At 49.9% G+C, this 12,521-nt stretch overlaps 1 protein-coding gene across 2 annotated transcripts in view; it reads left to right on the plus strand.

The window, feature by feature from the left end:
• NEIL3 (nei like DNA glycosylase 3) overlaps positions 1-12,521 on the plus strand; it is a 216,534-nt gene that overhangs the window by 97,272 nt on the left and 106,741 nt on the right. For both annotated transcript variants that reach the window (XM_069631449.1, XM_069631450.1), the window contains exon 7: positions 4,192-4,358. In XM_069631449.1, coding sequence (XP_069487550.1) covers positions 4,192-4,358 — 167 coding nt within the window. The remainder of the gene's footprint in view (positions 1-4,191; positions 4,359-12,521) is intronic.

Genomic DNA, 12,521 nt, shown 5'->3' on the forward strand with positions numbered 1-12,521 from the left:
TGCCACTGCTAATCCGGCTCGTCAACCAGCTCAAGAGGTCACGGTGCAGGATGATCCTCGTCGCACCTGCGTGGCCGAGGCAGATATGGTTCCCGGACCTTCTGGACTTGTCAGCGTCCCCACCAATCAAGCTGCCGGTGGACGCGGATCTACTCTCCAGGGAAGGAGGCGCCATCCTCCACCACGACCCGAAATCGCTGAACTTGCAGGCCTGGCTCCTGCAGCGCTAGAGTTTGGAGGATACGACATACCGGCCGACTGCAAAGAGGTTCTTGCAAAGGCCAGGGCGTCCTCGACTCTTAAATGCTACGGACACAAATGGAAGAGGTTCTCTGTCTGGTGCCACGCACAGAAGATTAACCCTCTACGGATTACGGCTCCCCAGGTACTGCCGTACCTGCTGACGCTGGCCAAAGCTGGACTGGCACACGCGTCCATCAAGATTCATCTTGCTGCGATCTCCCGATACACCAGAACCACGGGGCGGACGTCCTTGTGGTCTCATCGTCTGGTGAAAGAGTTCATGAAGGGACTGTTCAGATCGTTCCCGCCGGTGAAGGCTCCGGCCCCGGCGTGAGAGCTCAACGTGGTGCTGACCAAGCTCATGGGACCTCCGTTCGAGCCTCTGCACTCGGCCCTGTTGAAGTTTCTGTCGTGGAAAACAGCGTTTCTTGTGGCATTCACCTCCGCACGACGGGAGGGAGAGATCCAGGCCCTTTCCTGCAAGGCCCCGTACTTGACTTTTCACGACACGAGGGTAGTGCTCAGGACGCACCCCTCCTTCATGCCCAAGGTACCGTCGGACTTCCATCTCAACGAACCCTTGGTGTTGCCTGTGTTCTTCCCATCGCCTTCGTCGCCGGCTGAGAGGACTTTGCACTCGCTGGATGTGGCTAGAGCGCTGAAGTTCTACGTGGACCGCACAAAGTGTTTTCGGAAGACGTCACAACTCTTTGTAAACTTTGGACCTGTCGATCAGGGGAAGGCTCTCTCGAAGGCTTCCATTTCCAGATGGCTCTCCGGCTGTATCATGTACTGTCATCGGTTGGCAAACCGACCGCTGCCTGGCCGTCCGAGAGCCCATTCCACAAGAGCGATCGCAGCTACCACGGCGTTCCTTTCTGGTGTGCCCCTGCTGGACATATGTAGGGCTGCTACGTGGAGGTCGACGCACACCTTCACGAAATTCTACTGCGTCGATCGGGATTCCAGGGAGGAGTCCAGGGTCGGCCAAGCAGTGCTGCGCAACCTGTTCGCCTGAGGTGAACCTGGTGAGGAGGTAAGATGCTTAATGTTGAGTTTGATGTGATGCTTAATGTTGAGCCTTTGCCACCTCCCGTGGTTGTGCATGTGTGTACTGCTTTATTCATGAGCATGTGAATCCATGCCAGACCCCATGCTGGAGAAGGAACAAGTTACTTACCTGTAACTGTTGTTCTCCAGCATGGGTCTGGCATGGATTCACATGCGAACCCTCCCGCCTACCCCTCGGCGGCTCTTCACTTGGTCATACTGCCACTTCACGTGCTTCCAAATCTGAAGATGGCTGCCAGAGGCGGTGCTTAGGTAGAGGGCAGTCATTGGCTGTGGTCAGTATGACGCAGAGACCAGTGATTGGTTACTACTACGAAAGACAGATCAGAAACGAAACTGATACTGTTTTTTTCTTTACCGAGGATTCCCAGCCTGACGACGGGGAATATTCATGAGCATGTGAATCCATGCCAGACCCATGCTGGAGAACAACAGTTACAGGTAAGTAACTTGTTCCTTTCACAGAGATACAGTTACTACACTAACTTCCTTAGCAAGTAAGTATGTTTCCACTTGTTATACCTTTAAGGCAGAATCTTTTTCTTATCCAGTCCTTCCCTAGTCTATTGCATGAGTTCTCTCAGAGGCGGAAGAGGGACCCTATTTGTCTAGGAGCCAGTTGTAGGCAGGTTGAGATATGGTTCAGTTACAGGAAATTGAAAGTTTCATAGGAGACCTCCTTTAACAAGTAAGTATTCATTTCCAACAAAGAAGGCTCCCTATATGTGTTCCAGCATTAGGCCTCAGCAAGTGGTAGGGGCAAACTCCCAACCACACATCACCCCCTCAGCATCCGAGGATGCACATCAGACTTAAGGTAAGTATTACCCAAGCCCACACAGTATCTTAAGAGAAAAGAAGAGCTGTGTGGATGCCTTCAGGATTCAGCAGCACAGGACCCCTTCCCTGGATTCTTGGCCTGGAGATAAAAGAACTGGACACTGGATGGGAACTTGCAGTGGCGGTCATCAGAGGAGGCATCCAGCAAAGGTTTCTTCATGGATTCTTGCAGCTCTGTGGATTTAGTGTTTTTTACAGCAGCCAGATGAAGAAGGAATATCGCTGGTCGGATTCTCTTCATTCTCTTGGCCCAGCACTCTGGTGAGGGGACTTCAGGGATTCGATTTTTGTCTCTGGAGGTCCACCGAAGTTTCAGACGGATCTGGACTTCAGAAGACCATGCACTGCACTTGGGCTCAAGGTCCCACGGTATTGGCGGTTTGAAGCCAGACAAGGTCACAGCACATCGTGGGAGGGCTCAAACTGCTGGTTTTCTTGAGGCTAGTGGATCTCACCATCCTCTGGGTAGGGGTCGTTGCATTCGGAACCCCCAGGTCGATTGGAAGGAAGGGTTGCGTCAGGCTCCGGTTACACAGCAGGCTCACTTCTACAGGCGTCTTTTCTTCATGTTCCACTTTGGTTTCAGCTCCAGTGGCTGACTTGACAGCAGCTTCCAGGTTCGGAGTATTTATCAGGAACTACAGCACAACTTCTGCAATCTATCCCTGAAGTTTACAGAAAGTGGTAGTCTGGCTGTCTAATCGGGACAGCCAACCCCCACTGGGACTTAGTTAATTTCAAGCAAGGTGGAAGACAGAAGGCTGCAGAGTTGTGGACTCCTCCCTCCCTTCTCAGATACTCTGAAGCCTGGGTGGGGAATACAAAGGATTCCCGCTGAAGGCAAATCTTTCCCTGAGGTTGTTCCTGCCTAGAATGGCAGGAGAAGACCTCAGAAACAGCAAGGATACTTAAAATGGCAAAAAAGAAGGAACCCACCATTCTAGCAGAATGGTGGCCCTTCTGTGCATTACCAATGCAGATTTAACAGCCTGCGAATAATGAGACTAAAAAGTCACTACGGTAAAACCACTGCCAACAGCCATTGAAGTAAACTTGCAATTGTAACAGAAATGCCACAGGTAAGTAAGAAAGGGGATACATTGTATTCCTCCAGCACTCCGCATAAGGTGGTGTGTTCTGACTCACTGTATAAAATGTGAAGGGGATGAAAATCCCTCGTTACCCCTTGGAAACAGTAGTACACCCAAGTACAGTACATTAAAGAGAAATTAAACAGGGGAGCCCAAAGAAACATAAAAGGGTCACCCATAAAAATAAAAGACTAGGCGAGAGAGGAAAAAGATTCCCCTTCACCTAGGGACAGGGGAAATTAATCCCCAAGTCCAAGCAAAACGTTCTGGGGTTGACACAGGTCAGGAAGATTTATCACAAATCTGAATATCTTACCTAGGTGGTTATGTTCTCTGAGCCACTCACCTGTTTTTAAAAAGTTACCAATGTCTGTGTCCTTCATGCTCATGGATAATGCCATGGAACCTCCATGGTAAGACTTGACCTCAAGGTGACATTTAAAAAGCATCGGTCAGCCCATACACCTAAGAAAATACCACACACAAACAATTTTGTGTTGGTAATTTGTTCTTCTTTCGTTCACTTGAAGCTTTTGTTTCTTTCAATAAACTTAAACCGTAGGTGCCTTCATTCGACAATCCGTGCCCTACTCAGTGTCACACTTTTAATTCAGAGTTCAGATGGCAATTGTCTGCACTGTCCGCAGTCCAGATTATTGTAACATGGGAAAGTGTGTTTCAAGACAAGTTTGAGAAGTGAGAATTAACCAAAACAAAATAAATTCAGACTTGAGCCAAAGACCACAGTAAACCCTGACACCCAAAGTACCTGGTATGCAAACGTTTTTTAGTATTCGGTTTTACATAATTTGTTGCATGTTTATATTCTTCTGGTTCCTGTACTCTGACATGGGATATGATTTTAAAAAAATCCAGAGTTTATGCAGCCAATAAAGTGACCTGCAGAAATTATCTGTGTAACTTCTTGTCAATGTTCTTGTTTTAGTGCCGCAAAACCGGAGCAGCCCTCTATAAACATTACAAGGTATACAAGCGTCCCAACTGTGGCCAGTGCAGTGCTCAGATCGTCGTCTGTCGCCTAGGAGAGAATAACAGGATGACTTACTATTGCCCTCAGTGTCAAAATGATAAGCCTGAGTGTCTTGATGTTGGGTATGACTTTTCTATTTTTAAACTGTTCATTTCCCAGTTTTTATGTCCTCAGAGTAAACACTAATACAAATGTATTATTTGAATAAAGTGTTTGCCACTGTTAAAATGTAAACGTTTGCAGGATTGACATATTTCTTATTTCTGATGTTTGTTAATCTGCTTAGAATCACATGCTGTGCATATGGTCCGACATCCAGTGGTAACCGCGGAGTATTGCATCTTGTCTTTCGAGAATCGAAGGGGGACGTCGACATGGGCGTGCCTATAACACTATTCCTACGTGACGTGTAGTGTACTGAAGAACCCTCAAGCGTCGAAGTCCCTCAGATTGTTTTTTCTGCCCAGCATACTTGTTCACCTTATGCAGTGCTCATCAAAGACATTGCTTATTGTCCACTCGACCTTTGGTCAAATAGGTATATACAATTATTCAGATCACCCTATCTGTCCCTTATTTCGACGGCTGTTCCAGATCTCCGCCAAAGACCTTCAGAACTTCGACAGATGTTGATCCATTCGGCGCTGCCGACCACGTGGCTGGGCCTTCCGCCGGCCTACACAGTAGGGAGAGTAGGGTCGGGTGGACATTTCTGTACAATCTGAGAATGCATTTCCCTTTCCCTCCTCTTTCCCTTTCGGTGTTCGTCACTCTACCCATCCTCAGCTATGGAGAGGACTCCATTTAGGTTTTGCCCTAATTGTAAGAGCGAATTTCCTTGGAAAGATAAGCACAAAAGGTGTAACCGGTGCTTGCCCCTCGATCACAAGGAAGAAGGATGTGTGTCTTGTAAGCTCCTCCGTCCTAAGACATTAATGGAGCATAGAGTCAAGTGGTGGGCGGCCTACGGTATGTCAAAGGCTGAGTTTTCTCCTGCTGCCGCAGCCACAGAAAGTGGCGACGGCGAGAGTTACGTCAGACCTCTGAACCGGAGGTTGTTGATCTTTCAACCGAACGCTCGCGTTCCGCATAGTCTGTCCCCGGCCCCGCTAGGCACGGCTTAGGCACTGCTATGGGGAAGTCACACCCCGGTGACCAAGACTAACATGTACACAGCACTGAACACACAACTCCAAGTCACTCTTTGGCCAAATTGAAGAAGACTTCAGCGCCAACGGGTACACCGGAAGTTCCGGCTGCATGCACCAACCGTCCGGATCGGCAGCCCTCCCCGCAGCCGCATATGTGCCTAGAGACCGGGCCATCAAAGACAAAGGGCGCTACCCCTAATATACCAGGTTCCGTCGAGGCACATTGCAAGAAGGCGTCCGGCGACGATAGGGTTCCGGTTCTGCCAAAGACGGCACTGCTGAAAAAGGCTGCGACCGAAGACAAGGCCCCGGCTCCACCGAAAAAGACTCCCTCGCAGGCTGAAGCTACGTGCCTCCCGTCTGCGGAGGACGTCGCTGACAGCTTAGCAAGGATCGTTTCCGCCGATTCTCAGAAACGGCAGTCCAGGGATGCTCCGAGGCCTACGGAAAAGGCCAAGGATCCTCCGACGTCCACAGATGGCCTAAGGGGAGTACCGGAACCCACCCATAAGTCGAAAGAGTGGCACAGGGACGTCACTCCTCTGTCGGTCCCTCAGGAGTTCTCTGAGGGCGAAGAATGACTATCTTCGACATTGAGACAAAAATCACGACGGATGAGCGTGTTCAGGACCCTTTTCCACCTCTAGACCATTCTAGGTCTTCGGTTTGGACTAGAGAGAAATTTGAAAACTGCATGGAAAGGCTGGACAGGTTTGTTTACCGTTCAGAACAACCCACACCAAGGAGGCCACGGGATGAGAGCCCTGTGGACCCCAAAGCAACATTCCCAAGGCTTTTTGACCCCTCTTTGGAAGAGGATATATATAACTTCGACCTAACTGAAGAGGACATTCCTGCAGACACTCAGGATGAGGAAATCATCAACCCTGAGGACATGCATGATCACATAGAGGGCTGGGAGGAGAACCCAGATGTGGGTGACCCTCAACCATGGCAGTCTCCAGATCCACAAGATCCTGATGCCCTGTCTCTGGGTTCTCCCCAGTCCACCCCCACTAGACGACAACCATCGCCAGTGGATGATCCATTGACGTTCAACGTAATGTTGCCTAAAGCAGCTGAACACTTTAAAATTGCAACAGATGAAGATGTCCCTGAAGCTGACTTCATGGAGGACATCCTCAAGGAGACGCCGCCAGCCAGCTAGACTATTCCTCTCCTCAATTCAATTAAGGAACATCTGGCTTCCTCCTTATCAACACCTGCTCTCACAAGAGGTGTTAACCCAAGAATAGAAAAACTTTCCTCCTCCCTCGGACCCTCTGTATATCAGAGGTCACTCCACCCCAGATTCTCTGGTGGTGACTACTACAAGAAAGAGGGCAGGGGGTCCCTTTGCCAACCAGCGAGGCACCCCCTGATAAGGAAGGTAAACGACTCTATGCACCCTTGGGGAAAAAGGTCACGGTCGCAGCTGCGTTTTCAACATGTATTGCCAAAAACACAATCTTGTTGGCCAGCTACGCCGATGCTCAGTGGGCCTTACTACAGGAACCTCTACGTACTAGTCTCCTCACCACTGTCGCTGAGGGCAGACGGGTGAACCAAAGCATACTTAAGAACACTTTGGATTCTGCCGAAACGGCTGGTTGATCCCTGGCTCAGGGCACACTCCTGAAGAGACCTGCGTGGCTACGGAATTCTGGATTCAAGCCAGAGACGCAAGCATTTGGGAAGGCGGTCGATGAGGCCCTCAAGACTACAAAAAGGAGCATGACACCCTGAAAACACTGGACCAAATTACACAAAGACCCTCTACAAGACGAGAATCTGGGTCCAAACTGCTTTTTCGTGGCCAATGCTTCCCTCAACAATAATACTCCTCCGGAAACAATTGGAACTCTCCACAGGGAAACAGTGGATACAACACCCCGTATCCCCAAAGGGGTCAGCGTCATGGGAAAGGAAGGGACCAGGTCTCTACCCCTAGAGGCGCTCCGGCCTTCGGTTCAAAATGACCTGAAGATTCGGGTTCCCTCCCATGCCTCCCCAGTCGGGGGCCGGCTAACATCGTTCCTTCAGGCATGGGAGGGGATAACTACAGACCAATGGGTGCTAAAGACTGTGGCCCACGGGTACTGTATAGAGTTCAACCGGTCCCCAACCTTCAGACCTCCATGAGCAAGACAACTGACACCAGACCATCTTTGCATACTTCTTCAGGAAGTCGAGAAACTACAAGAGAAAGGAGCCATAGAAATCGTACCTCTGTCTCAGGTAAAAGAAGGTATTTATTCAGTGTACTTCCTTGTACCCAAAAAGGATCTAACCATGCGCCCTGTTTTTAGATCTGCGCCCAGCAAACAAATTTGTAAAGCCACAAAAGTTCTGCATGGTCACTCTGCAGGAAGTAATTACACTGCTATCACAGGGATTACAAAGCAACACTGGACATGAAAGATGCATACTTTCATATTTCAATGTTGCCAGCGCACATAAAATACATCAGATTTATGATACAAGACAAGCATTATCAGTTCCAGGTACTACCCTTCGTCATAGCATCTGCACCAAGGGTATTTACAAAGGTACTAGTGGTGGCAGCACCACATCTGTGCAGGCAATCCATCCCGGTCTATCCTTCCCTCGACGACTGGCTCATAACGGCGTACTCTTACGAAACATGTCTGTCAAATACCCAAAAGTTGATAGAGAATCCCAGACTGAATAAAAGATCTATCAACAAGAACAAATACAGCCCAGACCCCAGTCAGGTCAAACAGTTCCTAGGGGCTCTAATTCGAACAAAGGACTGCCTCGTCTTCCCTTCCAACGAGAGGGTTCAAAACATGTTTCAAATCCCTCAGTATGTAGCCAGTCGAGAGGTGACGTTGCACAAAGCTAAGCGACTACTAGGAATTGATGGTGTCATGTATCTACTTGGTTCCTCACACGCGCTTGCACATGCGCCCAATGCAAGAGTGGCTCAACAGCCAGTGGTGTCAGGCCAGTGGAGAGGCCCCAGTCGATCTCGAAGGAACCAGCCGAGGGGGAGCAAGGCGGTGACCCTACCCCCAAGGTGAAGGCCGCAAGCACGCACAAGGTGGTGAAGGCCTTGATTCACCTGGCTAAGGCCTCTATCGTGGAAGTCGCTACGACCCTGGTGCAGCCTGTGAAGGCTACCCCAGTGGAGGTGACCTCACCTCGGAGCCCAGAGTTTCCCTGCCACCCCAGAGGGAATCCTCTTTTCAGCCCATCGAGAAGACCCCCGTGAAGACCCCGGTGGGAAAAGGGGGGGGGTGGCCATTAGGGACATGGACACAGCCTCCGAGGAGGAGCTGGTTGAAGTCTTGGAGGGCCTCGACAAGAACGTTGAGGAGGCCCGGTCCCAGGGGAGGAATCCCGACTAGGAGGACGACAAGAGCAAGGGTGGCGCTGACGAGGTTCCAGTGGAGGAACCAATACGCCAGTCGCATCCTGAGCCGCAGGACAACTCGGCGGCCATTTTGATGGTAATCCAATCCTTATGCACTGAGATAAGGACCAGATTGCCTCTACCCCGGACGGACGACCCAGAGCCGGGCCCGTCGGGAAGCCCTCCAAACAAGAGGAGGATTCATCCGGCCCGCCTTTTCAGCCCTCACGGCCCTCTCAGCCTTTGTCCCCGTCCCCAATCGAATTGCCCTGACCAGTACGTCCACAATATGATGGTTTGTACTGGTTCTGTTCACAATTTAAGACTAGTAAAGCCAATGGTGACTTTACATGCCTTGTGAGACAGTAGTCAGTCCCAGCGTATGGAGTCTGTTTGGGGGTCGCTACGACACCCCTGGGTTACTGCACGGAGGGTGCTGTGTAACCCACATACCAAAAACACATGAAGCCCTATGGGGTAAAGGACCCCATAGCCCATAAAAAAACATACAAAGTCAAAGGAACACCTCAAATCATGTCTAAGAGTGGGAGAAAAAGAGTCTCACTCTTAGCAGGAGAAACAATAAACCCCAAAAATCCAGCAAAGCTGCTGGGGGACTCACTAGGTTTGGGAAATTAGCCTTAACAGAGAATTCTCCGTAACGGGTGGCGCAGAATAATGCTGTGCTTAGTCTCGTCATACACACATTTCCACCTTTTAGGAAAAAACTCTACTGGCTTCCCGTCAAACACCACATAACACACAAGATGCTTACCATGACCCACAAATGCCTCAGTCTAAGCAGCCCCATCTATCTGTCATCCCGCATTCGCACCAAACCTAATGTGAGGAACCTTTGCTCTTCCTCTGCTATTATACTCAAACATCCTAAATTCAGGACAGCCAAATTTGGAGTTACTACCCTTGATGCTCAGGGCCCTCTTCTTTGGAACACAATTCCAGCAAAGATACGACAGATCCAAAACTATACCATGTTCAAACGTGCTATAAAGACTCGCCTCTTCAACTTGGAATAATCCTCTGACTCTTCCATCCTTCTGTTTTATGCCGGTTGTGTTTGTCCTTTGTTTTGTTCTGTGTGCGCCCTGAGGCCCACGGGCATGTTGGTGCGTTACAAAAATTTAAATAAATACCAAATCTGAGGATGGCTGCCAGGGGCAGGGCTTAGGGAGAGGGCAGTCATTGGCTGGGGGCAGTATGACCCAGAGACCAGTGATTGGTTACTACTAAGAAAGACAGATCAGAAACGAAACTGATACTGATTTTTCTTTACCGAGGATTCCCAGCCTGACGACGGGGAATATTCATGAGCATGTGAATCCATGCCAGACCCATGCTGGAGAACAACAGTTACAGGTAAGTAACTTGTTCCTTTTTTAGTGGGAGAGAGGGAGAGCACACAAGAACTTTTGCTATGGTGTTGGTAGTTTCAAAACAGTCGCTGTCTGTGGTTTTGCTTCTAGGTGGACTGGATTGGTGGATGTGGAAGGAGTTTGCATCCATGTGGTAGGCCTTGCGTGCCCGAGGCGTAAGAATGCATTGGCTGTGTTGAATTTGTGCGAGTTATTGTAGGAGGTGTGGAGTTCTGCTGTTTGGTGTCAGTATGGGGGTGTTTGTATGTGTGTTTGGGGCGTGGCATAGTTGGTTTGCGTGTAGTGTTAAGAGTATGGAGGGTTTTGGTATGTATTAGTGGCAGAGAATAGTGCAGTCCTCAAGGCATTGGGTTAAGTCGCAGTCGAGCAGGTAGCTTGTTGTAACACAGTGAGCTGTGTTCAGCTATGTTTGGCCTATCTTTGGCGACCGCCTATGTCTTGAGGTCAGATGTTTCTTTATTGTGCGTATTCCCTAGGGGAGGGAGTAACAGAGATTTTCGTTGAGATGTTACGAAAAAGCTGATCCACTATATTTCGAATAATGTTTGGGTTCAAGGAGTATGTCATAGAGACCTCAGGGTTCTCTTTGGTCTATAGATGGAGATTTTTGTTTTGTTACGTGAATTCTGCTGCTTGGCCATGAATTGCTCTGTGAAGAATGCAGAGGGATCTGCAATAGATCCTTGTCTTGACTGTTAGCCTGTGTAGTGATATTGGTGCTGGTGTGATGTATTCTCCCTTGTTGAGTCTTTGGAGTCTTGCTGCTGGATTTGTTGTAGTTTTTTGGTGAGGAAGTCGGGCATGCCAAGGTAGCTGCTGTTGACCTGGTGTAGTCTTGACATGACGTATGAGGTAATGGAGCGTGTTCTGTGTGGAAAAGTGAGAAGGGGCAATATCTGTCTGTTCGATCGCAGGTGGAAGATACCTTTCGATACTACTATGTTAACTTGATGTTCCAATGTTGGCTCATTGTCCATTAGGATTCTGAGTTTTTAACCACTTTGGAGGCTTCTTGGCTGGCTCCCAATCTGTAGGACATGGAACGGGTAGCTGAATACAATAGTAGGTGCCTGAGTGGTATTATCAGAGACACAAATAATCGCCTTCCAAATCAGTGCAGCATGAACCTGCCGTTTCATTTCACTGTCAAAGCATACATTTGAATTAATCTTGTACCGAATTAGGCATTCCATGCATTGGTATAAGCCTTTGTGCATCGATCTATACCTATACCTATGCCCTTTGTCCCCACTATTGCAACTAATGACATTCTTTCAAACGAGGAGCAAATGTCAATGTTCTCATTGTTGTATTTGTATTTCTATTTTTGTATTTAATTACTTGTATTGCGCTCCAGAACCCATAGGTATAAGGGCGCATTGCAGAAGAAGACTTACAGCTTAGTTACACATCAAGCATCTTGTTAACAGGGGGGCGTGGCCTGAGCCCATGGAGTGAGGTCGTCTTAAGACGGAGCTCCCGTTACGATCCGTCCACATATCCGACTTAGAGACATCCTGGCGCACGCTGCAGCGGCCTGAGTGTAGGGTAAGGGGGAAGAAGTAATCCTGCAGCGGCTGGGCGAGATCCCGACCAAAAACGGAGCATTTACAGCGGTGATACGACTGGGCCAAGGAGCAGACCAGCCAGCGATCCTGCGGCAACCGACCACCCCCCCCCTCGTGGGGAGGAAAACAAAAAAACGGAAGCCAACCGCAGGAAAACAGGCTTGGTAGGAAAAGGACCTGGGCGCCACAGCGGGGGAAGGAGCGACCCCCGGAGGCGACAGACCCCGTAGAGAGGCCGACGGACAGCGAAAGAGAGGTAACCGCGCAGCGGACCCCTGACGGTGAACGAGCCACGCGGGCCCGTGGAGAAGACACCGGGCAGCGCACGGCGGACGAAGCGGCAGGACCTCCGGCTCCAGGTCGCTGACTGATCGCCATAAGGGAAAGGCCTCCCGGTGCCGGCCGAAAGGCCACGGAGCGAGGGGAAGGCGGCCCGCTTCCCTGGACACCAACACGCACCAAGCAGGACTGACTAACTGCCGCCATTACATCACCCCCAAGACAAGGCAAAGTCCGGGCCCCCGGCGGACCAACATGGTGCCCACGCAATAAGGTGAAGGGCTACAGTACACGACCCGTAGAAGGTAGAGGAGGAGCCGGGTCGGGGAAATCTAGAGGCAAGTATCAGGACTTGGTACTAGCATCCCGCTTTGGAAACGCCGTCCCCCACCTTTGGCCCAGCTGTCCACGGGATCGAAAGTGGATAGACACACAGGGGCACAATGCCAAACAAGAAAATCGAAGGGAAGGCCAAGCAGAGTACCATGGACACCTACACCAAAACACCAGGGCAAAA

Source organism: Ambystoma mexicanum, chromosome 6q (genome assembly GCF_040938575.1).
Source record: "Ambystoma mexicanum isolate Mex_15411 chromosome 6q, UKY_AmexF1_1, whole genome shotgun sequence".
Taxonomy (NCBI): Eukaryota; Metazoa; Chordata; class Amphibia; order Caudata; family Ambystomatidae; genus Ambystoma; species Ambystoma mexicanum.